The sequence below is a fragment of the Agelaius tricolor genome, unplaced genomic scaffold, assembly GCF_023055355.1.
Source record: "Agelaius tricolor isolate 1412-34295 unplaced genomic scaffold, bAgeTri1.0.p SCAF_10, whole genome shotgun sequence".
NCBI lineage: Eukaryota > Metazoa > Chordata > Aves > Passeriformes > Icteridae > Agelaius > Agelaius tricolor.
This window is the reverse complement of record NW_027269270.1, coordinates 9,284,843-9,310,416: the sequence shown is the minus strand read 5'-3', so window position 1 is coordinate 9,310,416 and position 25,574 is coordinate 9,284,843. Positions and strand designations below refer to the sequence as shown.

Below are 25,574 nucleotides of genomic sequence, written 5' to 3'. Positions count from 1 at the left end.
TTGGAAAACTGGCTGCATTTCAATATGCTCTGTATGATGCAAAACTCCCCTCCTAAAAATAGTGCAAGCTATAAATTGCACCCAATAGCACTACTTTTTCCTATCCTCACCTTAAGGTATTGCTAATCTTATATAACAATGAGTATTTTCATGAAGTTACACTTCAGCTTAAACCCTTAAGCAGTTAAAACCTCACTGATTCATGAAGCCCAACAAAGTGCAGGAATCAGTCAGAAACAAGGACAAACCCTTACCCCAATACAGAATTTTTATCTCACCAAGCTCTTAAAAAGTATGAATTTAATGTAATAACAGGAAAGACACAGACGTATGTAGTAAGTATTCATAACAAAACAACATGGCATTATTTCAGTTAACTCACAAAATTCTGTCAGCAGCTTAGTCCATAGGAGCCATCACAAATTGGTTGCATTTTAGATCCTAAACCAACAAATGATAATTTAAAACTGTAATGCTTAACAAAGTTAATCTGACTGCTGTATTTCATAGCAGGCAAATCTTCTACCGTAAATTTTCTCAGAAGTGATGGGGAAATAACAGTTCACAAGGCTTCACAGAGGCTTCACATCATCCTATCCTAATAAGCCGCATTTTGGCTTTACTCAGTTTTGGAAAACTTCATTGTACTTGAAGCTTATGCTAGACATTTGAGGGCACTGTGGAACAAATTGCTGATTTCTGTTGGAAAGTGGTTCTTTATTAAGTTAAATGTAATTTTCATTAGAGATTGAAGAAATCCTTTTCCACTTACTACTTAAGGTTTTGTCTCTTCATTCCCACTTTTTTCTCTCTATGAACATAGCTAGTGGATTTAGAAACAGGATTTAAAATTTTTAGCCTGAAAAATTAAACTTGATGAATCTAAACCAGACCATATTTAAACCACAATCCTGGTTTAAATATGAAAGCTTACATACAATCCCTATGCTGTGAGGAAAAACCTATTGTATCTGCAGCCTGTGCAGGTAAAAAAATGTTTAACATGAGTTACTCAGTGTGGTTTTTCCAACACTGATAACTCAGAATATAGAGATGATGTAAATAGCTGGCACACTGATTGTTTTAATTGTGTCTCCTCCAGTTTCCCAGTTTGTTTGACAAAAAATTTATAAGGCCTTGCATCGAAGCTAACAGATTCTCAAAGTTTTGGCTAAGTATCTTAAAATAGGTAGTGTGATGAACTGCATTTAAATGAGATGATAAAATCATGTTTATTAAAAGCACTGATGTTGCTCTGAAGGAGGAGGGGCCATAGGTATTGGGAATATAAATTTTCTTCTTAAGGTATATGCTGGTTGGGGCATTTGCTTCTTTGTCCCTGAAGGGCTATCACGTCTGGCCACATCTTCATTAACTTGTGTAAGAATTGACAAAATATCTTCACCCCTACAGCCAGAAGGAGAGAAAAAAAAAAAAGAAAAGAAAAAGAAATTAGTTATTAGTGAGCAGATGGCAATCCACTTAACATCTCCCTGATCAGCCAGAAGATAGAGTATAAACATTTAAAACAAAAAAAAGAAAACACAGTTTTCTCCAAATTTCTCTTTTGTCCTTATTTGAGTCATACTAAAAACAAAAGACCTTTTCTTGCTGTCTTGCTTAATTTGACCAATAAAGAAAAATAGTGGAATGAAATATTTTAACCTATCATAAAATATTTTAACCTATCATAACTGTGCTATCTTAAAGATTATAGATGTGAGGTTTTGAGTGTTTTTTCATAATAAACTTCACATTCTACAGTACATGTATGGTACTAGCAGAGTTAATGTAAATTAATCAGTGTGAAATCATCACTTCAGCTAATTCCATCTACCTTAGAACATGGGTGGGTGTTCCTAGATAAACTACCTTTGGAGAAGAAAAATTTAATCAGAGAACTAAGGCAAGGATTTACCTTGGTACCAACAATTTTAGCTTGCTGCAGAGGGCCTGAATATACCAACTGCCCTCTTCCATGTGCCGGAAAGAGACATATCCATCAACTGTGGCCATGCCTAGGAGGAAATCAGCCTCTTCAGGAATGCTTTCAGAAAGAAAAACTCTCTCTTGCATGGAAGACAAGTCAGGAGTTGGTCCATCAGTATCAACATAGACAGGACACTGTATCTTGTCACCCTGGCATGCTTGGATAAAGAAGAGTTTGGGTTTTGCAGCCAGTTGGGGACATTGTTTGGCAGTGAAGTGGGATGTAAGCACACGGATTGGCACAGGTCTTTCATCTGTCCCATAGATTGCTCCTGACTTTCCATGAGATAGAATACAACATATAAAACAGTTCCTGTCTTTGTGATCTGGCACATGCTGCCAAGTTTCCATGAGATTGATAATCTCCCCAGACATCAGATCTGTGTAAGTCCTCACATCCAGACCAAGCCACGTGAATACTCTCTCCAGTTGCTCTGTAAATAAATAAAAGATAAAAGGAAAATCTGAGGCAAGAGAAAAATATTTTATGAAGTCAGTCACCATGCAAGCTAATCTGGGAGGGGGAAAGACCTTACACCCTGACACTTCTGCAGCTTCATCCTCATACTAGTACCAACTAAAGGTTAACTGGACTAAAAAAAGATGGCATCAGCTCAAACACAGAGTTCCTGGATATTTCTAGAAAAGCTTCAGAAAATAGTGCATACATTGTCATTGTAAGTGAGCATGCAAATGACACTTGAAAACACAAAGAATCTGCCCTTTCCCAGTTTCAGAAAAGTCTTGCAAAACCTTTCTCACATCATTATTTTTCAGTTGCAGTTTTGACTATTCATAAGAGATAAATAGAAGAAACAGAACCAAGTAAGAAGTTTGCACAGAGTTGCTTGATTACAGATTTTTGCATTATATTAGGTAGAATGATGGTTTAATTTAGTTCAGTTTTAGTTCTTTACTATGAATGATGGTTTAATTTAGTTCAGTTTTAGTTCTTTACTATAGCTGTAGATAAAGGATAAGTAAAAAGTGATTCTTAAAATTATTCAAGAATAATCCAACAGAAAAACCCTGTGGTTACTTGTCCTTTATCCTCTCCCCATGATAAACAAATGACATAATTTAACACATATCAAACATTTCACTCTTTTAGAATATTAACTAACCATAGACAATAAAATATAGTGCAGTACTACAGAATCAACTCACATGGGGAAACAGAGATCCTCCAAAAATCTCACTTCAGTAACTTACCAGCATCTTTGCAAGAACCCTTCCTCTGAGAATTATTGAAGTTAACATTATTAATAATGAGACAAAATCCTCTGTGTGGCCCATCCATTTTGTAGCTTTTCATAGTCTGTAGAAAGGAGAAGAAAAAAGCTTACAGTTTCAATGGATTTATTCAACTTACTCATATTTACTTAGCATGTCTCAAAATTGGCATCCAGGAGTTAGAGGCACCTAAGACTGTGGGCTATTTTTAACCATCTGGAACTCAATTGTGCCTCCCTCTGTGAAAAAACATCAGTGAAACTCCAAGCACACTGTCACCATCCTATCAAACTGCAGAAGAAGGATTTAGCATCTGGGTTCTCATCTGTATGCAAAAGGCAGGATTCAGCAGCCAAACTGTGCAATCTGAGTTGGTGATGGGGACAGAAGACCTCAAGTGTTTCGAATGTCAAAACAGTGTTTTAGCTTCATGGCAGAGGGATCCCACTGAAGCTATGGGAAGTTAGACATCTGAGTTGGCTTTTTTTGAGAACAGTAATAAATACCTGGAGTAGGTGATTCATACTGATCCACTGGAAAAGGATGCAAGCAGAACAGAAATCTCAGAAGTGCATAAACCTATCACACTACAAGTTTTTTGGTTAAGATTTAAAATTACCTCCCACTTAAAAAAAAAAAAAAATTAAAGCTGAAAAGAACCAAAACTTCAAGTACTATGTATTTAAGTCCAACCTTGGGTTGAAATAAAAAACTCCATCCACTGGAGTTCCTTCCTCCTCACTAGAGAGCATTCCACACCTCCTTTTGTGCATTTTAGTAGGACAAAATGAAGGCAGCACTCCAAGTTCCTTCAACAGCTTTGCAGCAGTATGAACATCAGGTAATGAAAAGATATTACAGCACAGTACTTCAAGAAATTAAATAGCTATAAACAAATGGAGCAACTTGCTCCTTCAGTATCTATGGTCATCACAAAGAAAAGGCCAGAGGGAGAATTCAGTGGTTACACTGCTATGGTTTAGGAGTGCACACAAGGCCTCTAAGAAGGGATCTCACAAAAGAGATCTTTTCTCATGTACCAAGACCTCTGCAATAGCTTACGAAAAACTCTTGCCCCCTTTTAATCCTTCTAACAAGGGCTTTGCATGCTACCCCTTATGATTTCTAATTTCAAGATGCCCTGAGACCTTTTCTAAACCAGATGCAAAAAGTGAGAACTGTGAAGCTCCATTTGTCCCTTGCACATTCTACTGCCATCTCCAAAATGCACAACTTAGACAAATGCAAAATGTTTTGCCTTTTTCAGGAAGATAAGCACATGCACTGATGTGTGAATAACTTCAAAAGTATTATGTCCATTTTGCCTCCAACACACCTGTCAATATTGCTAAATTTCTGGCCTCCAAGGTTAAAAATATCCTTTGAAACATTCAGAATTATCAGTCAAGGAACTTTATGAGACATACAGATATCTCACAAGTCCTTGCATGATGAATGTCATACAAGAGAGGATGAAAACCTCACACCCCCAGGTATTCAAAAAAGATTTAAGAGATTGTCTCAAACCTTGGATTCATTTTCTACATTGCTGAATTCTCCAAACAGCTCCAGGTTTACTTCAGGGAAGCCTCGTGTAAAATTAGCAGCCTTGTTATCTAGAAAAAAACCCAGCATAGATATTTATGAAGATAAGTCAAATATTTGTGGATGCAGCAAAAAGGAGTTTAGCTACAATATATAACTTTTTGCATCTGAAATACTGTTTCACAGAAAGGAATAATTCCTCCACACAAGATAGCATGATCATGTTCAGTAGATCTATTCTGAATATTTTTTGGTTATTTTTATTATATTTATTTTTGTGACAAAGGAAAGGCTTCAATTTGTATCAATATTGCAAAATAAAGATACCCATGGTACAAAGATAGATTCTCCCCAAGACATTCAAATTAATTTTTCATCTGGATATCAGCTTAGAAATTACCTGTGTTTAAGAATCTGCATTCTTACTACTGAAATTGATATTTTTTGTTTATTTTCTCCTGAATCAGTAATCTCTTTTTTTAATTTTAAATCAAAAATCATCTGTATGCTCATAGCCCATGAATCAGACACACATGCACACACAGTTTGTTTTGCCAGCCTGTTAGCAGGCAACTGCCTTTATGTAGTGCACATTCACAGATCACAAAGTGCCTTTTACAGGACAGTTGTCATCATCTCAATACTATTACTGGGGAAATGGAGAAATGAGACATAGCTATAAGTAGATTTTCAGTTTCCCAGCCTGTTCTGTATGTGCTGGGCTGCTCTGTGTGGCCTTAGATATTCCAGCACATCCCTCTACTGAATTTCAGGAATTCAGCCAGGAAGTAATGCAGGCAAGGAATTGTTACACCACATTTATGCCACTCTAGCTCCCATTTCAGCAATACACATATATGACCTTAAGCTTGGTAGCCCAAACACATCTAGTGCTTTCTGCATTTTAGCAAACCTACTCCTAGACTATGAATTTCTCACCTTTTCCCTTTTTGTAGAGCTCTATTGTCTTCAGGAGATCAGGTGAAACGGTCATACAGACATCCTCCAGTATCTTTACATTGTCTTTAGTTAAAAGGCCCTGCTTTTCCAATAAAGTCAGCAAATCCAAAGCAGACTGACAGCCAAAAGGAGAGAGTAAAATATTATTGTTCCTTAGAAATCAAAACTTGCTTTTCAGCCCTGTCTCAAACAATCACATTATTTATCTGCTTTGCTCCCTACCAATAGGGACCAGTCAATTTTACATCACCGTAAAAGCAGAAATGTTGCTTCATGGAAAACCACTGGTTGTGTTTTTATTTGGTATGGTCTTGTTTAAACAGATTCACCCAAACCATATTAATGACTCATGGCTTCAAGAGGCTTCATTGCTGTGAAACAGTACCAGTGACATGAATCTCCCTTGCATATGGCTCAAGCAGGGAAAAGATTTGATTTGTCACCTTTTTATACTCTGTGAACTGTCAGCGACTGACCTTGGCACGAGGGACCAAATTCTACTCTTGCCTGTCAACATCTTCCTTCTTGCTATCCCTGTGAATACAACCAGCCTAGCTGTATATTATGCTCTATTCTGCCAAACACTTCTCCCACTTTTTCTTCTATTTCCCACCTTCCTTCTTCCCTTCCCACCATGTACACATTTGGCTCACTCCTCACGTACAAGAATCATGCATCGCTTTGGAAGATGGTCTCTCAGGAGAAATGTGATATCCTTCAACATCACACTGGTGATGTTCTCTGACAATTCATACAGCATCTGCCTGTAACAGAGATGCAGTGAGATAAAAGTGGAACAGAAGATGGTATAAAAACCAAAGGCAATCCAATAATTCAAAAATGGAAAGGAAAACAGTATGGCATAGATAGCAGTAATGGAGGGAAGAGAATTCCACTGCCAGCTTACCTGTATGGAGATATTCTTCCCTTCTCACTCAGATGTTCTTGTACTTTCTCCTTTGTGTAACCAAGTTTCTCAAGCAAGGAGTGACATTTAATTTTGTATAAGAGTTCAGCTAGTAGGAAAGTGTCTTCTACATTCAGATATTCTTGAGCCATAAGGAGCTTGAAGATGTCTGCTGCTGACTTCACACCTTCTAGTTTACTGAGGTGGAGCAAGTCAGTACAGAGAAATTTTAAAGCTGCTACATCTTCAGTCACCAGATTTTCACTAATAAGGAAAAGCTGCTGATGGAACTTCAAGCTGATATCATTCTCCATGTTGCTGGAACCAACAGCTGAAACAGCTTCTCTCTGTCTGAAAGCAGAAAGCAAACACTAGTAACACTTGAATCCTCAATACAGCAATTCTTCTAAAATTTTACCCAATGGTTGTTTGGAAGCCTTGAATTACCTTTTAATTTAAATAAATTTGAAATTTACTTCCTTGTCTAAACACAGACCACAAAAAGACCAGATTTGGCAGAAGCTCCGAACAACCCAGTCTATAATTGGAGTTAGCCCTGCTCTGAGCTAAAAACTTTGTTAGATGATCTCAAGGTCTGAATTTTCTTTTCTTTTGAACATCTTCCACATTCAGATCTTTGCTTCTTTCTGTTGTAATGGGGAAGAGTCCCTACAGTAACTTATTACAGCTATTAATGGAGACAGCACAGTGGTTCATGCGTATTCCCTGATCTGCAGTCCAAGAGCTTGTTCTCTGGCTATAGCAGGGAGGTGTTCCTCTGTACCTTGGCTAACACTCAAGCTGAAGCTGTGGAATACCCATCCACTCCCAGCTGTAATTTGCTTCCACGTTGTATTTGACATTTGGCATAGAAAAACCCTTATAAGCCTCCCTTACAAGTAACAGGCAGTTAAAATGTAATAGCACTCAATGCTCAGTGTAAATAGGCTCTGCACAAGCAACTCACGCTTACTCAGGTTTAATAGAGACTAATCAACCCTGCACTACACCAACTTCTTCCATGTAGCCTAGGCAGTTCTGCCTAGGCTTCTGCCCCTGGAAGGTTAAATAGGTAAGAAGGTGCTTCAGTGCCTTCTGGCTGGTAGGTCTTCAATCTTTTGCTTAGAGCAGTTGGAAGCAAAGGTTTCTACACGAGGGAGCACAATCAGTGCAGGATCTGCTCGCTGCCCAGGCTTGTGGGGCATCGACGCAGAAAAGTAACCAAACCGCATCTCTGATGTATGCTTTCAGATATCGCCTCAGAGAAAGAAAATCGTAGGAAATAAGCAGGATAAGGGTTACCTTTTCTTTAAACTGTGTTAGATGACCTGGAGCACTGCCCCAAGGGTTTAGATATAATGCAAAGCCGGAGCGCCCGCAAGCGCCGAAAGCTCAGCCCACGTGGGAGGAATATCCCGGAGGCCGCGCGCAGCCGGGAGCAGCACACACAAAACGAGAGGGAGTTACGCTCTGGGCTCGGGAGATGGAGCCTTCCTTCCTTCCCTCTCCATTTCAGCCCCACACTGTGGTACCTCTTACACGAATTCCAGTCCCGATCCCTGTCCCGGCAGCTGCCCGGCACGGCGACTCGCGGCCCCTTTGGCGGTCCCTATTGCGGCTGGCCGCGGGCGGGGGAGGCGCGCCCAGTTCCCGCCCGCGGCGGGAGGCAGCGTCAGCAGCAGGGCGGAATGCGAGATCAGGTGGATGCGAGGGAAGGAGCCCGTCGAGGAGCGGGGCACGGCTGCCAGCGCCCGCCACGGCTTTCACACGAGCGATGGCACCGCCCCACCCCGCCGGGCCAGCCCCGGCCGGAGCCCGCCCGCGGCCTCGGGCCCGTGAGCTCGGGGAACGCTGCCAGCGACCGGGAAAAGCTTCAGGCAGCGCCTCGGGTACCAAGTGTAAGACATGACCCGTAATTCGCCTCGCTTTTGCTGCCAAGCCATTTTAAAGCAGGCTACATCGCAAAAAGGCCTCAAACATTTTAGGTACATTATTTAAATTTTTGTTTCTCCACTGGAAGGAAGCTCGAAGAGCAGTGCTTGTGGGAGAGGGCTGCAGTACCGTCTGTACGTAGGTCTGTGTCCGCTGCAGTAAAGGGAGGAAGAAGGTGAGCAGACTCTGCTCAGTGCAGGCTCCTCGGGGCCTTCACCTGTATCCCCCCACAACCTCGGGTCAATGGAGACAGGATGGGAAGTGTCTGATTGCTCATGCCAAAAGTTGTTGTCCAACACACCAAGAGCAGTTGAGTTACCTGCTCAAACTATAAGGCTTGCTGTCCTTTATTATGTCATCTCGCTTTTATAGAGCTGTAAACTTCACAGCCTAATTTAACAAGTTATAGAGGTCTGCAAGATAAATAGATCAAGAATTTCAGAGTTATTCTATGGTCTAGTTATTCTATGGTCTAGAGAAAGACAGGGACAATCAGTCTGACTGCATACAGAAATTTTATTCAGAATATGAGCATGAAACCCAGCATTTGTATCCAATTATAGTGTCTTATTATTGTTTCTAATACAGAAGCTGAAAAATAGACATTATTTAAACCAGCCACAGAAAAGCTGTCAAAGGAGATTTAATTTAAATTGAATATAGATTATCCACACAGACAGCAGCCTCTTCTCACCAATACTGTTCTGCTTGTCAGAAACTTGAAACTCTGGAAAGCAGAAAAGAATTCTCAGAAACTCCCATAAAAAGCTTCTCTGACTCAGGTATTTGTAATAGGAGCCACTGTTACTTCTTATGCAGAGTTCAAAGGGGAGATCAGCCATACAGCATACTCCATCTACAAGTGCTCTAACAGTAACATCCTCCTGAACATAACTTCTATTTTGGATAATGTAATACACAAATATGTAACAGTGCAAAGTAAACTCAACTTATGGCTCAGCCACATCAGTGTAGGTGGCTGAGAAAAAGCATGCAACTCAAGTCTGGTACAAAACACCATCGACTCTCTTGCCTCATGAGTACAACTTCTGAGCCACTTAAAGGCATCACCTTCCATACACAGAGCACATACAGAACTACAAGAAATTTTTTTCACAGTTATGAGAAACCAAAATGGTAGTTAAGTGCCAGAGCAGTGACTCTGGTAGCCTTATTCCAACCTCTCACAATCAGGAGCAGTGTAGCTTGTTTTACCTCCTTCAAGAATAGGTTCTGAAAACCAGACATTTCGGCAGTCCAAGACCGTGAAATTTCACCAGCACGTCACTCTCTATGTTCCTGTGCTAACACCCTAACTCATGATGCATCCAAAATTCTCTTCCTCCTTTTCCTTTGGCTAAAGGATCATTTAACCTGAGATCATTTCACTATCTGCAGTACAGGGACAACTTGATGTAGTCCACACCCTGCATCCACTTAAGTGCACACTGCCGCAAGAAGAAACAGTCCCCATCATGTGTATGGAAACATAGAAACCTGGTAAGGGTGTTTGGAGGGGAGGCCCTCTGAGGAGGGGTTGAGGTCACTTGGTTTGTTCAGGCTGGAGAAGAGGAGACTGAAGGGAGAGCTCATTGCAGTCTTCAACATCTTCACAAGGGGAAGCAGAGGGGCAGAGGTTATCAAGTGCTTGTCTCTGGTGACCACTGACAGGACTGGAGAAATCAAACTGTGTCAGGGGATGGTTAGGGTAAATTTTAGGAAGAGGTTCTACATCCAGAGGGTGGTTGGGTGCTGGAACAGGCTCTCCAGGGAAGTTGGTCACAGCACCAACCCTGGCAGAGCTCAAGAAGCTTTTGGACAACACTGTCAGGCACATGGTGAGATTCTTGAGATGTCCTGTGCAGGGCCAGGAGTTGGATTAGATGATCTTGACAGGTCCCTCCTAACTCAGCAGATTCTATAAGTCTGTGATTCTATAAACAGGATTCTATGAGTCCATGATTCTATAAACTACAGGAGAAGCAAAGGACAACTGCCATCACAGAAGTCCTGCATAAATAGTCACTATGCAACAGGTACAGGGAACCAGCCTGCCTGAATACCACACCTGAAAGATGTGTCAAGGCAATAAATAATGCTTAGATGTATGGTTATAGATTGTGTATAGCTACAGTATGAGAATGTACTGAGAATCAGTGTAAAAAATCTGTATCTGACACCCATGAAGGCTGCACAATACATGTCTGTCCCCACAACTCTAGAGGGTTACAACCACTTCCAACCAAGCCGCCATTCACAAAGAGAGTCCCTTGCTTTTCCACTGAAAGGGTTGGTTACATGAGCCTCTAGTTTTCAAAACAGCAGTTCTGCATCATTTCTTAATGAAAGGGACATGGACTTTACTTATTGTGTCTCGCAGTAAGGCAAAGAACATGTATCCTTCTTAACCCCCAAATCAAATTTGTCACAAAACTAAAAGCAGAATATATTCTACTGCTAATATTTTAAGTAAATAGTTGCATTTAGCATCACTCAAAACCCCCAACCAACCAATCCACAAAACATCAACCAACTCACCACATCATTAGTCTGTAAAGACAGCCACTATTATTCTCACTTCCTTTTTCCTGTTTTCTTCTCCTTCCAGTATTAATACTGTATTTCTCCTCCGTATCGTCTTTCCCCTACTTGTTCTTCTCTTGATGCTCCCTACCATTCCCTCCTTTTTCCTGCTTAAAATTTTCACATTTCTTTTCCTCATCTGTCTCCTCTTGGTTCCATTCTCCCTGCTTTTGGTTGTCTATAGGGTAGCAGAGGCGCTTGTCAAATGCAAAAGCTAGTAAAGGAAATGGGAAAGTGAAGTTAATCTGTGAAAAACATCACATTTTTTAACATTACTTAGATACATGTAACTTGAAATGACACCTTATTTCTACAACCACAGGAAATGTTTGTTTCACCATTTAGTTCATTTACCAGCCACCACAGGAAGTAACTTCTAAGATTCTATATCTGTGATTTTGTATCCTTCTCTTTTTCCATTAAAAATGTAAACAGAAACCAAGCAGAGAATACCAGGACCTTGAATTATTTTCCCGCATAGGACACTATATTAGGAGTAAAAATTAAATACTTACAAGTGGCCTACTTTATTGTCACTAAGTTCAGTGACAATAAACTTCAATACAACCCATCCAGGTTATACAAGCAGGCTAACTGAACTTTAAGGCAGTTAACTTTTAGTTAGGCAACTGCTACCTACATAGGAGAAAAATTTTTGTATTTAGGACAATTTTCCCTTTTATTTTTTCACAAGAACAAGAGCACTTGGGAAAAAATGAATTAATAGAGGCATATTCTTTTTCATAAGCAAAAGCAGTAAGGGTGGCGTGTTCAACTTAATATAGTCTTAAAGGCCCATGGCTGCTACATGCTACATTTAAATTGAAATATTTTGAAGTATCTTTTTACAACTATGCCTGGTACAATGAGTGTGAATCATGTTTCAGCTTCCACGAGACATCTGCCAAAATCCCGCATGTTTTTAACTGTGTGGCAGATTACTGTAATGTCCTGTCACATGTACACTCATTTTTGCATTAGCAGAAAACATACTTGGCCCAAAGCATGGCAGACTGTCTCATTTATTAACACAGAACCCCCGTGAGCAGTGGACAGTTCTAACAATGGAATATTTAATGCAGCAAACAGATGGAATCCAGATTACTGAAAAGACCATCTTTCTCTCCCTTCTGTTTTGCCAGTCTATAGAGGCATGCAAGCCAGAACTTGTTAGCAAAGATCTGGCATTACTGGGTAGGAATGCTTTCCTGAGCCATTTGCCACTACTAGGTGCAGGGGAAAATAATCAATGCATTTCAGTATATTTGTTCAAATATTAACTGCTAGGAGGTATGTTAAAAACCACCAATGAAGCAATAAAAACACTTCTGTTTTTTCTTGGAAAACCCAACAGCTATACAGTTTAGATCTCTTTACACTCTGTTTACCCGTGGCATTCAGTAACAAGATATGCTGCACTGCTATACAATAGCTACCATTCTCATCCAAGCTTTCAGAGACTATGATATTAAAATACAAAATCTAGTGTCTTAGCACACTAAAATGCTTGTAAATTCCTGTGTTTGAAGCAACAGGCACTTTAGATATACATGAAATAACAATGCATAAATAAAAGTATGCATTAAACTGTTTGCATCATAGCAAATGCTTCTTGTTACTAACTTCAGATATGTACTTTTTAACAGCAATCAAGTGGGAAAAAAAGTTTCTTTCTCAGTGTGTGCTGGAGCAGCAGTGAGTACTGTTGGTTTGGGTCAGCAGTCACATTCCCATCATAAACTTTTTTGTTCAGTTCCATATGGATAGACAATATACAGAGTTTCCTGCAGCAAAAAAAATCAAAAGCATTCCATTAGAGAATGAAGCAAGACACCATTTAAGAATTCACAAGAGAGAAGATAACTTCAGACTCAGCATGGAGAAAATTTGCAATTTCAGTCTACTGCAGAAAATTTGCAATTTCAGTCTACTGCAAGACCTCTAACACACAAGGCTGCACATGCATTTTGAGACAAACTCTTATGACCCAAATCATTGCTGTGGTATTGATTACGCTGACATGATGATCTGTGATTTCAGGACAAGGCTTTAGGGCTTGTAAAAAGGTACTAAATGTTAGCACTTCAACTACCTTGAATAACAGTTAGTTCCCTGGTAGATCGGCTGTATAAATAAAGCCTTTGTAGGTAAGTTATATATCCAAATGTATCTGACTTTTCCACAGATTCCTTTTGATCTCTTTAAACAGACAAAAGTTTTCTGATAGTTTAAGTTCAAGATTACATATTGGAAATCAATTTGCTCTGTGAATAAAGGGTTAATTAAATTTAGAGAAAGTAGAAAATCCTTCCCTCTCTACTGCCTTTGTCCTGAACTTAAGCACTGACTGTTTACATTTGCAAGCACAGCTGTCTTAATGGTACATGGCAATCCTCAATTTAACAGAAGCCTGTTTATCTTGCAGAAGGAAGATTTCCAATCCTGTCTAAAGCACTGACATACATTATCCAGGACAGGTTCTTCCCTTCTCACTCTGCAAACCCCAATGCCATAACACACTTTAACTTTACACTGTAACATCAGAAACTTCACTCCTAGTTTAGGCTACCTTTCTATGCAATTGTGTGAGGATACTTGTCTTTTAGACTATGACACTGCAAGAAAACACATTTCAGGAGCAGATGGTTTGAAATTTAAGGTTTCTCATTCTCCATGACAATAAGCTATAATATTGTCATATTATAGCTTATTATTATAATATATAATATATATATTTCTTTCCTCTTACTTTAATTTACCTTTTATAAGGATTACGGAGTAGCTCAGCCAGACAGCGTAGATATTTTGAAGGTGAAGTTGGGGATTGTTCTAGTGTAGACACATCCACCTTGCAATGACTCCAAAAGATGTCTGCTGTATGGGGAATAGTGACTTTAGCTCTGATATTATCAGCATTGCCATCAACTTCCAACAGACAGGTACATTCTTGCTCATTTTCTGGCACAACATAGCTCTGAATAAAAAAAAGCTTTGGTTTTCCTAGGAGTCCAGGACACGAGTCTGCTGTAAAGTATTTCTTTATTTGTTCCAAAGGGAATCCAGAAAAGGTGTGATCTGTACAGAAGATGCTCCGAGAGTTTCCACGGCTGACCAATATGCAAACGAAGCTGTCACAATATTTGTGCTTCTGCCACCTTGCAACTTCAAGCAATGTTTGATTCATGGAGCTCATATTTAAATATCTGTGACAATGAACGTCATAGCCTAAGCCTCTGAAGGTCTCTTCCAACACATCTGAAAGAAGCAAGAAGTAATTAAACCAAGGCACACCAAGGCCCAATCTCATCTATATTGAATTACAGTACTTACAGTGTTTTTCTATTGAAACTAAGTAGTTTATTTTAGCACAATAATTAAAAAATCAGGAGTACTTGGTGTTGAGCACAGTACATTGCATACTTACAGTGCTATATGCATGTTGTCTTTCCTGAGAGTTACATGTTTCATGACAGCAGAGACACTGTGTATCTTTCACATTCCACAGACACTTAAATGTTTTCCTTTAGAGCTAGTATTCCAAATTCCTAAGACTTAAAATATAAGGCAAGGAAAACCACACTTGAAATGATGAAGAGTGATCTGGACAGCATAGGAAGTCTGCTCCACCTTTTAATTGGTCTAAATTACTCTGAATGGCTATTATAGATACACAGAACTGCATAAGAAACACAGAGGTTCTCTTTCATCAGTCAAAAATGAACCTGCTGCAGTCATTTTTGCTTCCTAAAATTTTAAGTGATGAGCTCCAGGTGAAGAGTGGACACTGGAGTCTTAACTGGGACAGAATGGCATTTTCAGGCAAAAAAACCCAAAAGCTGAATAATGAACTCTTTCAATCGAGTTAGAAATTAAAACTGTAGGTAGTCAAACCACAAGACTTAACTCTTACTGTATTTGTGTTAACCTGTGCTGCAGGAAAAAGTGTTAAGATCTGAATAACTACTTTGGATGTTTCTTAATATGGGACTGAAACCAGATACATGGTGGTTAAAACCACAGGTATTAAGTGTTCAGAGAACCACAAGCTACTATTATAACTTCTAGCATTGGATCTTTAGTATAAAGCACATATATATTGCCCATGCACAACTTCTGGTAGGAAAAGAATTACTTCTGGTAGGAAAAGAATGCTGCAGCCTGAGATCAGAAACTACCTATTTCTTCAACACTAGCCATCTGCCAACAAACCTGCACTGATTTTTCAGCATCTCCATTCTACATAAAACACTAGGCTTTTCTCCCCTCATTGTTTATACAATGTAAGGATTGAAACTGATTTCCAAATGGAAAAGTCAAAAGCAGCTATTTACAGAAGAGCAAGGTGCGTTTCTATTTGAATTTTATCAGCATTTGATAAAGTCATGCTGTTTACACTGGGCATTATCAAGTGTTGTAATTCTTGATCCTACAGTATCTGTTACTGGTTCCTTTTCCTGAGATTAAATCTTGGGACAGCTACAGATTCTAATGGATGCCACAGATACAATTTCTAATGTTTTCCCTGCCCTCTTCTTTTTCTTAGTGTACTCAGACATCAGGATAGTGTGCACAACTATTTCTGCCTTTCTAGCAAACTCCTTTAAGCAATGCCATATGCCCCATCTCCTCTGAATCCCACTAGCACCATAATGTACTTCAGTGCAAGTCCTGCCTTCTATCATGTTAAATGCTGACATTGTGACTTCATACATCTGAGATACAGACTTTCAGAATGTGAGCTCCACAAACACTGCCCTTCAACTACATCAGCAATTCTAAGTTAGTTCACCTGCTGGACCATTACATTTGAGAAAACCAAAAGACATGCCTGAAAAGCCTCTCCTTCCCTACATCTCCCAGCCTCTTACAGAACTGGCTGCAAATACTCCCTTCATTTTTATTTTTAGCCTCATGTGTTACAGTGCTTAGAGAGTGAGGGGTTATTTTGACTGTGCAAAGATCTAATTCTAGGATTCTACAAAGGCAATTAGGAAACCCCCACATTTCAACCATGGCAGTGACTACACTGCCAGCAGAGGTGACACTTTCAGTTTCACTGTGGTGACACTTTCAGCTAAACTGTGCAAGACAGGACAGAAGCCCAGGTGCATCATTAACAAAGGACCTCATGGCTATTGAAAATCTCTGGTGTCCAATATGATTGCACTTCAAATCCACAACAGTTTTGGTTTTGTTAGCTGGTGGGAAACACTACCACTTCTGCAAATAACCTGCTGTATGACTGTATGACTGCTGTAAGCCTAATTTTTCTGTTGGTTGCTGAATATCCTTTTGGCCCATCCCAAAATTCAGTCTATCCTCTTCCAAGTTCTTTCAGAGATTCTGCACCAAAAAAACCAAACATTGTCTCCAATAATTAGGACAGTTGGCTTTAACCTGATGTTGTCCCTTCCAACTCTTTGAACTCTTATTAGAATTGGTAGATTAAATGACTGAGACAACACTACCCTAATCTGGCTGGTAAATGTACATTATATTTTTTATACTAAATTCTTCTAATGATCTGAGATTAACAAGTTAAGAGACTTAAAATTCCAGAGACTTACCAGTGTCATTGCCAATACAATCTATTATCAGGCATATTCCTAAAGGTTGACTTTGCATTCTGTAGGAATCATCAGACATCTGAGAAATGTGAAAGGACAATTACGAAGTTAATACATCACTTTCTCAACTTTTAGACCATATTATTTTCTCAAATTTTATGTTTTAGATATATTAAATAACATTCTGTTGTTTTCCACCAAGTAGCTAGCAGAAATCTGTCTACTGGGTTGTAATGTATCTTATCTATATAACAAAATCCAGGAGAAAGGGACTAATGATTCTTTTCCCTCTATTTCTAGTACAGGCTTAGTTTTTGTGTACTTGTGTTATATAATCTCACTACCATAAAGATTCTTAAACAGAGACTAAAACTGTACAAGCTTCATACTGCCAACACAATAAATGTGGAGAACTTTTGTATTCCTCAGGTGTGCAAGCAAGCACTGCTCATCAGAAAATTCATTTCCTTATTTATTTGAACAATCTCCTTATTCCTAAGTCATCCATAATGACTCCATCACAATTCCTCTCCCCTCTGAAGAGAACTGATTGAAGCAAATCAATTTGCTACAGGTTAGTTCCTGGCCTATAGCAGAACTAGTGCAAATAGCAGTTGGCCATCCTTATCATTAATTCCCAAAGAATGTCTGTCTTCTGCCTCGAGAGCAAGGGGTGAGGAGGGAATCAAGAACAAAATCTACTGCATGCAAAGAAGCTCTGTGATTTCTAATGCAGGTGGCAAGAGGTCTGAACTTCAACAGGTTTTAACTTGGCCTCCACTAAAAAATGTATGAGTTCTGTGTGCACATCATATATACATGTATTTTGCACACTGCTGCTTCCAGAGTAGCAGCAAATATTTTATATTTCAAATATATTGTCCAAAAACAATTCACAGAACCTGTTTATGGCTGAGGATGTACCCATTGTTCTGTCTGCACACAACTCAAGGAAATCTCAAAATGAAACACAAAGAAAACTAAGGAAAATATTCACAGAGATTATATTTATTTACATGCATACGTATACACAAGAATATACCTTATGTGGCACTGATCCTGACTCCTCAATGGACATGTGAAGTGGTTCTGCTGCAGCTAAAACATACAGAAGCAATCTCAGTATGCAAGTGCCAGTGATATCTTTTAATCACCAGATCAATTATAAAGAAGAATGTATCTACTTCAGCAAAGTTCTCACCCATTGGGACTGCCCAATGGTGAGTTCTATGTATGCCACTGAAGTTTAAAAATCCCTAAATTATTCACCTCTAAAATGTTAGCTGGATTTCATTCTGCATTGCTTGGGACTAGAAGAAACAATGAATCTCTTCTACACTGAAAGAATTCACCCAACTAATTTTAAAAATCATCATATTTGAGGTTTCCAGAGATAACACAATATACATGGAAAGAACCTGGTATTCAATGCACAACTTCCTGGCTGGCCTGGTGGGCAGTTCACTGCTGAACTGACACAAAAACTTCCTTCTCCAGAGTTAATGGGCAGAACTGCACTACACAGGCCTCCAGAGCTGGCTAGCCAATTTTATCCATGGTTTTACTAATAAAATATTTATTCTGTTAAGAAGTTTTGACAGTGGAAGCTTACAATTTTTAAGAATGCTTTAAGATGTGGCAGCACAAGTAAAGCAAATACAAGACCAACCAGTAAGGCCAGGCTCATTTCTGAGAGATATCAAATACTGTCTGCTCCTGATGTTATTAACAGGATTAGCCATGAACACAATTATCAAATAGCAGTCCTTTTGATGTAATGAAATTCATCATTTGGCTCTTTTAGATAAAATGCTCTTACCCAGAGTAAGACTTGATCCATTTTGTAATTTTTTCATGCTCTCATCCTGAATCTGAAATTAAGAAAAAGGCCTAATTTTCCTATTCTCCTTCAAGAATTAATAAACATGTTCCAAAATAAAACACAGCAGTATTTCTTCCTCAGTAAAATGATATTTTGGATTAATTTCTATCAGCTAAATAGAAATACAACATAACAGATGAAAAAACCTACCCAGAGCACAGACAAAAAAAAAAACAAACAAACAAACAAACAAACAAAAACAAAACAAAACCACAAAAACCCACAGAAAAAACAAACCAAAATAAAACAAACAAACAAACAAAAAAAAACCACCCAAAAAACAAACAAAAAAACCCCACCAAAAACCAAAAAACGCCAGTTTGTCATCAACAGCAAGGAAAAGCCTCTGAAGATGTGAACTTTGTTTCCTATACAGCAGCAGGGAGCTGCATGTTTACTGAACACATGACAATGAATATCATCACATTTAGCAAGGTTAAAAACTTCAAGAAAGGTCATACTAATACAGTATCAGAGCTAACTCAAATATAAAGAATACTGCATGCAATAGGATTTGATGACTTTTCAGATACTGAGATTTCTTCTTAAACTGAGCTTAAAACAAACCACAAAAAAAAAGCCCTGAAAAACTCTTCTTAAGAAAGCTATCATTTTCAGCTTTACTTTCCTGGAAAGGTCCAAAGGTACAAATAAGAAGAATATGTTTTGCAAAGGAAAAAAAGCAAACAAAGCAAAACTGCTCCCTCCACAGTGTAATACAAAAAAACTTCCAAGATACAGATTTTATATGTTCAACAAATAGGAAAAAATTCACAGAAGTCCTTTAAATGGCATCTTTCTCAGGCAGATTAAATCAGACCATAAACTCAGAAAATAATAGGAATAACAGAAGTAAACCAAGCAATATTTTAGTCACTAGCCCTCTCTAATTCCTCAGGCTCTGAAAGATGGATCTCCTTTTAAAGTCTGGCAATATTTAGAAGCAAAGGATTTGTTTCACTTCTAGTATACTTACCCCTGAGTGATAAGGAGGCTCAATCAGATTGACATTAGGGAGAGAGGCCTGATGAGCATTTACATAAACTGGCTGACAATGAACGGAGGACACTGAAGCTGCAAATTTAACAGAAACACAAATACACCATGATATTTCAACAGTTTTGAAAATCTAAATCTATGAAGAATGCAAATGCCCTTATTTGTTAAGTCATAGTTTTATCTTCAGCACATCTGATTGCTGCTATCAAGAGTAACCAGTGCAAAAAGAGCATCTTACCTTTGTGTTTGTACGTCTGAATCTTCCTAATCAAGTCTATCCTGTGAATACTTCGAAAACAGTTTTCTATCAAATCCAGTTGATTAGGAGCCACCAAATTTAGCTTCTCTAGGTCAATTATAAGAGCTAGAAAACTCTAGAATAGCAACATAAACCCAAACATATCAGTGTCTTTTTCTCCACCAAATGCAACAAAGCAACACAGAAAATACCATGGAGAGGTCATAAAGGCTGTATAAACAATTAGAGATGTTACACCTTCTAAGAAAATTATCTGAGAGACATATGAATCCTTGATATTATCACAGGACTAATAGAAACTACAAAGTGATATTCTTAAAAATCAATCTTAAGTTTTTGAGGAAACTGTTTTGCATTTTGTTTTTGCTACAAAGCCAGCCACTGCAAATGCCACTCACATGCCACAAAGCAAGAGGCAAGAAAAGCTTTGGGAAATTTTCAGGGCCTCTCTCCTTCTCTGACTGAAGATAGAAAAGGAAAAAACCTCAAAGAAAGAAGACAGAAATCTTCAGTCTTCTCTGCACGGTGGTCAAGGTTTCTGAGTCCTCTCTACTGAATTTCTGCTTTCTCAGAGGACTTAACAAAAATATTCAGAATGCAAAGCTATAAAGACGTAATTACAATATATGTGTTCTTTTGCAAGTGAAGCAGAGCATAAACAAAAAGTGACTTTGTAATTCAAGATACAGTTCAAATGGTTACTGGTTTGAGATGATTCTTACATAAACTTTCAGGTCAGAAATACTGAAGAAAGACTTCTGTAAAATGCCTGCCCATTAAGTACATTCAACCATCATACACTATAACAAGCACTGTTCCCTCTTACTTTTTTACTAGTTTTCCATGCTTCTTTCCTTGAATTAAAACTCAACAAAATCAAACAGAAGCCGCAACTCCTCGTCTGCTTCCTGATGTTTGTGTACTCCTGCCTCAATACTCCTTGAAGTACTGACTCCTTTCCTTTGCTGTCTAGCTACAGATTTTTTTACTTTAATGTCTCTTTGCTGCAGAGGAGAATGCCAGAATTAGGGAAAACATACCTTATCTTTTGCCATTTTCATACGAGGTGCATAATCTCTGAGTAGAAAACCAAGAGAACCCACTTCATCTTTTTCCAGATTTTCATTTATCTCTACCATTAGTACCCTGAAATAAAGTTGGGATATTTCTAAATTATTAGCTTGCAGCAAGATTCCTCCCTTTCCCAACTACTCAACTTCTCCCCATGTTCCAGTCTTAATCTACGATTTCTAACTAAGAAACAGGTAAAAAATGTACCCTGTTTCAAGATCCAATTAGAAAATACTCTTGCTAATCATCATCTGTGTTTTTCAGACTGACAGCGTAATAGCTACTGTTAGGAAAACAGAAGTTTCTTTAATGTTTGACAGAGATTAAGTGAGAGAATGAGACAACAGAACACATCCTTAACTTTTTTACCTCTTAGTTACATGATTTTTATTTTAGTGAGAATTTAATACAGGAAAATCTTCCTTATGAGTATATGGATTTCTTTCTGAAGTCTCTCAAAGAAAATAACTGGAATTTCTTAATTTAAGCCTCTCAAAACTAATAGACTAAAACAAGTAAGAGAGAGGTCCCTTGAGAAAAGTTATACCACATGGCTATGTCCCCAAAGCAAACCAGAAAAGAAAATATGTCTAACCAACGATATTCTTTTAAAGTGTCCTTTTTAGCTGCTAATCTAGAACTCTACAAACATCACTGTTTATATTCACAAACACACAAACTCCTTAAATACAGATGCTTCTAATGCCATGACTAGTAAGAAACTACTGAAGCTTAATTCAGGGACTAAATTTGACATTTTCTTTGAACTATAACTCAAGATATAATGTCCTGTTCTGCTTTTCTTCTACCCTCAATAAATACTCTCTGAATCTGAGAAGTATTAAATAAATTAAAAAAAAAAAAAATTAAAACAATAACTCACCCACACTGCTCCCACCCCTCCAAACAAAGGAAAAAAACAAACCACATATTTTGAACAAGACAGCATAGCTTTGAAATCTGCAATAGATATATTACCTGTAATCAGGGATAAGTCTGAAACTCCTGGCAAGGTGAGCTTCCACTGTTGCTTTCTCAGTGTTCAGGATCCTCCTCAGCAAGTCAAACCTCTTAACTCTGTACAACAGCTCAGATAAGCCAACAGGAGTCAGTTTCTCCCTCTCATTCAAAGCCAGCAGGATCTCTTTAAGATCAGCATTGGCCAAGTCAGGAGCAAGGTCTCGGCACAGGAAAACCATCATCTCTTCTTCTTCTTTACCCAATTCTTCTTGAATCTGATGAATAAGGAAAGCTGGCACTTGGTACCTGGTCATCACTTTGTTGCTGTTCCTTTAAAATTGCCAGCCTACAGGTTTTTAAACTGGAAACCAGCATGACATGAAGCCTGTGTCTACCATAGCACCTCTCTCGTGTTCATTCTTATCTAGGTGCATTTCTACAAGGACAGTTCTGTGGGAGAGAATTAAAAGGCAATAAATCAGTGACCTTCTGCACAAGTCCACAGTTAACTCTCCCATCTGAAGCATTTAACTTTCAACTAACACTCCAACACACACTACTCAGACCTTCTTTATTCAAGGGAATCTCCCAGTTGTTCATTACAAAACTAAAAGTATTTGGAAGGTCATACTAATCAGAAAGACATGCAAATTCTTTTTAGAGTAAATTACCTTACCATGAGTCTGTATATTCCATAGGAAGTGAAACAAAAGTCATCAGCTTGAAACAAATGTCATCAGCTTGAAACAAAAGTCATCAGCTTGCTGATGGGTGTTAGATTAAGTATTTCCAAAGCTCTGCCCTTTTCCGAGCAACAATATAACATTTACTAATTATCTGTAAATTCAAGAGTGTGTGTATTTTCTTATTATTAATATAATTTAAATTTATTCTAATCTGGAGTTAAAAGGATTTTCCACACATACCCTCCATGCTCAAAAAGATTGAAAACCCACTCAAAGAAAATACTCCAACCTTAAATATGCAAATTCATTCATTCTGAAGGTATAGCTAAGCCATAGACCATCTTTTCTTCACTAAACATTCATGTACCATCATGCTGAAAACTGGAACAAAAATTCAAACCTAGAAAAACCCCCAGCCTCGTGATTAACAAAATCAGGAGGGTGCTGTGCTCAATTTCCACTGCCACCAACTATGGAAATTCTATCTAACCTCCTCTGACCTCCATTACATATACGGAGAAGTGGCAGATGAGCAAACCTAAAGACAAATCTTAGTCCTTCCACAGAGTTTGATCACTATACTACAGAGTCTTATTTACACCATACTGGAAAGCAAATGCCAATTCAACTTCAAAGCCTAATATACCAAAAGATTCTAGCACCTGAATTAGATTTTTGCAGCATTTTCATCCTTTTGCTACACATTCTACAAGTTGCAATCAAAAATGTCACATATTGTGTCCATAATTAAGCAGGTGAGATAAATTAATCTAAAACAGAGGAACCCCTCATGCACCGTAATGTGTTTTGGAAAGTTTTCTATCAGAAGAAAAGTATATTTATTGCTTTTATATTTATAACTTATTTTCAATCTAGCATCAAACATTTGTGAGAATTCTATAGAATGACACTGTTTTCATGACATAATGCAGTCAAGAAGGGGGAGGCACAAAGCATCTTCATATGAAAGCATCTCCCAGGTACATTCCGCTGGGACTTTCAAAAGACCTTGAAGTAATAGTTTAACTTTAAAGTAAAACAGGAATTTAACAACTTTTGGTCAGTTTTGGAAATACCAGAAAAACTTTTTAACTACTCCAGTTGATTTTTATCTAATCTTTTAAAACCAGTTAAAAAAAAACAGAGGAAGGGTGTGTGTTATCAGGGAATTTCCCACCGAGTTGGAATTTCAGACATGCAGAATTACTGTTTATATATTAACTTAAAAATAATTTGCCTTTAAAACACACATATGAATCCTCTTCTCTCATGAATTTCCTTTATACATGGTACATTACATGCTCATTATAAAAAAATGCTGATTCTACTCAGTCTTGAAATTATCTTACCTGTATGTAAAACTGTTCACAAGAACACGGGAAAACTGGCATTTGACCATTGCCAAACCACTGATGCTGAACACATTGGTTTCCATCCAGAATTTTCCAGTGACTACATTAACTCATTCTCTGCTGGACAAATGTCAAGATCACAAATTACTGTGGGGGCTACTTCCTAATTTTATGGGGTGGGAAAACCAAAGAAAATGACCAAGGGTCAGTCATTCTCCTGTATGACTGCAGTGAACCAGGAATTGTGCTCTACATAGCTCTACATAGGAAAACCAGCTGTGCAGATAACATTCATTGGGTACTGTGTGGGAAATGAGTAAAAGCAACAGGAAGTGAATTTTTAGTATAAACTAAAACAGTTTGTAACTTTGCCAATCCACTCTGCCATAAAGGGCATAATGCCATAAAGGGCATAATGCTCCACCGTTCCATCTGATGACCCCTTTTTCAAATATAACAGATACAGTCATTATAGATGCAAAAGTTAAAGAAAAAAAGCAATCACACCATACACCCAGCAGCCTGGCTTTTGATTATCTGGACTTTGCAACAAGATGACTTACTGAATATAAATTCTCTACAAAGAGGAGAGATAGATAAATCAGCCTATCTTTTATAAGACAAAATAAAAAAGTTCATGGTCATCAGAGATAAAGTTGCCTCAATAATTTTTGTGCTCATGTGCATGTCTAATTAGGCTTTTTTTTTTTTTTAACACCCTTGCAAAGGAGCAGGAAATAACATCCTAAAATTTCACACAAAGATGCACAAGGCTCCAGTTAACTCCTTGCTGGCATTTTGCATCTTGAACCTTTCCCAGTCATCTTTGCAGCAACAAAACCAGGATATAACTCCAGTGGGTGTCGTTCTGATTTAGGAAATTATCTTCCTTCCACAGGACGAGCTCGGCCGGAAGAGCCGTGCTGCAAGGGGAGAACAGAGATGACCTTGCCGGGGGGGCTCGGGCTGCGCTCCGCTCTGCCTTAGCTGCTGTGCTGGAACGGCTGCACTTGGAGGAGGCTCATCTGGCATTTTTCAAAGTCGCAGAGCATGCTCCACGCCTTTTAAATTCCCCTATTGCCTCACTGCCCTACGGCCTTCAACAGAACTTGTGCAAGGTACTCAGGAAAAACTGGGAATTGCTGCGGGGATCACCACATTCCTTACGACGCTAATTTGTTTTAAGGTCCCAGTCCTCTTAATCAAAACAAAACAAAAAATAACCCCAAAAGCAATCAAAAAATCCCCAACTACTAAACGTGGCTTATGCAGATTTCCAGTAATTTTTCTAAGTGCGTCATTTAAAATCACATTCGGTTTCGGCTCTCACCACGAGCTCAGACCGAGCCCGGGTCCCGCTCGCAGCGGCGCTGGGCCGCCTGTGCTCAGAGCGCGCGGTGGGAAGGGAAGTGCGAGGGAAGGAGGGGGGAAAGGAACGGGGGAAGGTAGAACGCACCCGCACGCGTCGGGGAGGTCTCTACAGCAGCCAGGTCCGCCATTTGGAGCAGGGAGGAGCCGGGGCCGTACCGGCCCGCTGGCCAGCGCCAGGCCAGGGGCGGACGGGGAGAGGCAGGATGTTGGTTTTAGTTTTGTTTCCTGCTGTACCCCGGAGTCAAACAAACAAAACCGACTCACGGCGGATGGAGGCG

The 25,574-nt window shown here is 38.8% G+C and overlaps 2 protein-coding genes across 11 annotated transcripts; both read right to left on the bottom strand.

Moving 5' to 3' along the window:
• Positions 1-283: 283 nt before the first annotated feature.
• On the bottom strand, positions 284-11,236 carry CASP10 (caspase 10). Of its 3 annotated transcripts, none has more exons than XM_071434633.1 (8): positions 11,105-11,236; positions 6,635-6,985; positions 6,392-6,491; positions 5,707-5,842; positions 4,750-4,838; positions 3,202-3,307; positions 1,919-2,423; positions 284-1,407 (listed from the first exon to the last, which is right to left on the bottom strand). In XM_071434633.1, exons 2-8 carry the CDS (start codon positions 6,946-6,948, stop codon positions 1,236-1,238), a joined length of 1,422 nt encoding a protein of 473 aa, XP_071290734.1. In that variant the 5' UTR covers positions 6,949-6,985; positions 11,105-11,236; the 3' UTR covers positions 284-1,235. The 3 variants fall into 3 exon arrangements, with proteins under 3 accessions (XP_071290734.1, XP_071290736.1, XP_071290735.1); XM_071434635.1 differs by lacking the exon at positions 11,105-11,236 and adding an exon at positions 8,174-8,350; XM_071434634.1 differs by lacking the exon at positions 11,105-11,236 and adding an exon at positions 8,167-8,291.
• CFLAR (CASP8 and FADD like apoptosis regulator) lies at positions 9,065-25,564 on the bottom strand. 8 transcript variants are annotated; one of them, XM_071434628.1, is made up of 12 exons: positions 25,382-25,563; positions 23,923-24,045; positions 21,906-22,162; positions 20,897-21,002; positions 19,836-19,971; positions 19,575-19,672; positions 18,536-18,587; positions 17,759-17,814; positions 16,717-16,795; positions 13,909-14,404; positions 12,773-12,933; positions 9,065-11,363 (listed from the first exon to the last, which is right to left on the bottom strand). In XM_071434628.1, the coding sequence occupies exons 2-11, from the start codon at positions 23,962-23,964 to the stop codon at positions 12,789-12,791; spliced, it is 1,467 nt and encodes a 488-aa protein (XP_071290729.1). In that variant the 5' UTR covers positions 23,965-24,045; positions 25,382-25,563; the 3' UTR covers positions 9,065-11,363; positions 12,773-12,788. The 8 variants fall into 8 exon arrangements, with proteins under 8 accessions (XP_071290729.1, XP_071290728.1, XP_071290731.1 ...); XM_071434627.1 differs by having other exon boundaries at positions 12,786-12,933; positions 25,382-25,561; XM_071434630.1 differs by having other exon boundaries at positions 9,065-12,933; positions 21,906-22,337; positions 25,382-25,564.
• Between the last annotated feature and the right edge of the window lie 10 nt (positions 25,565-25,574).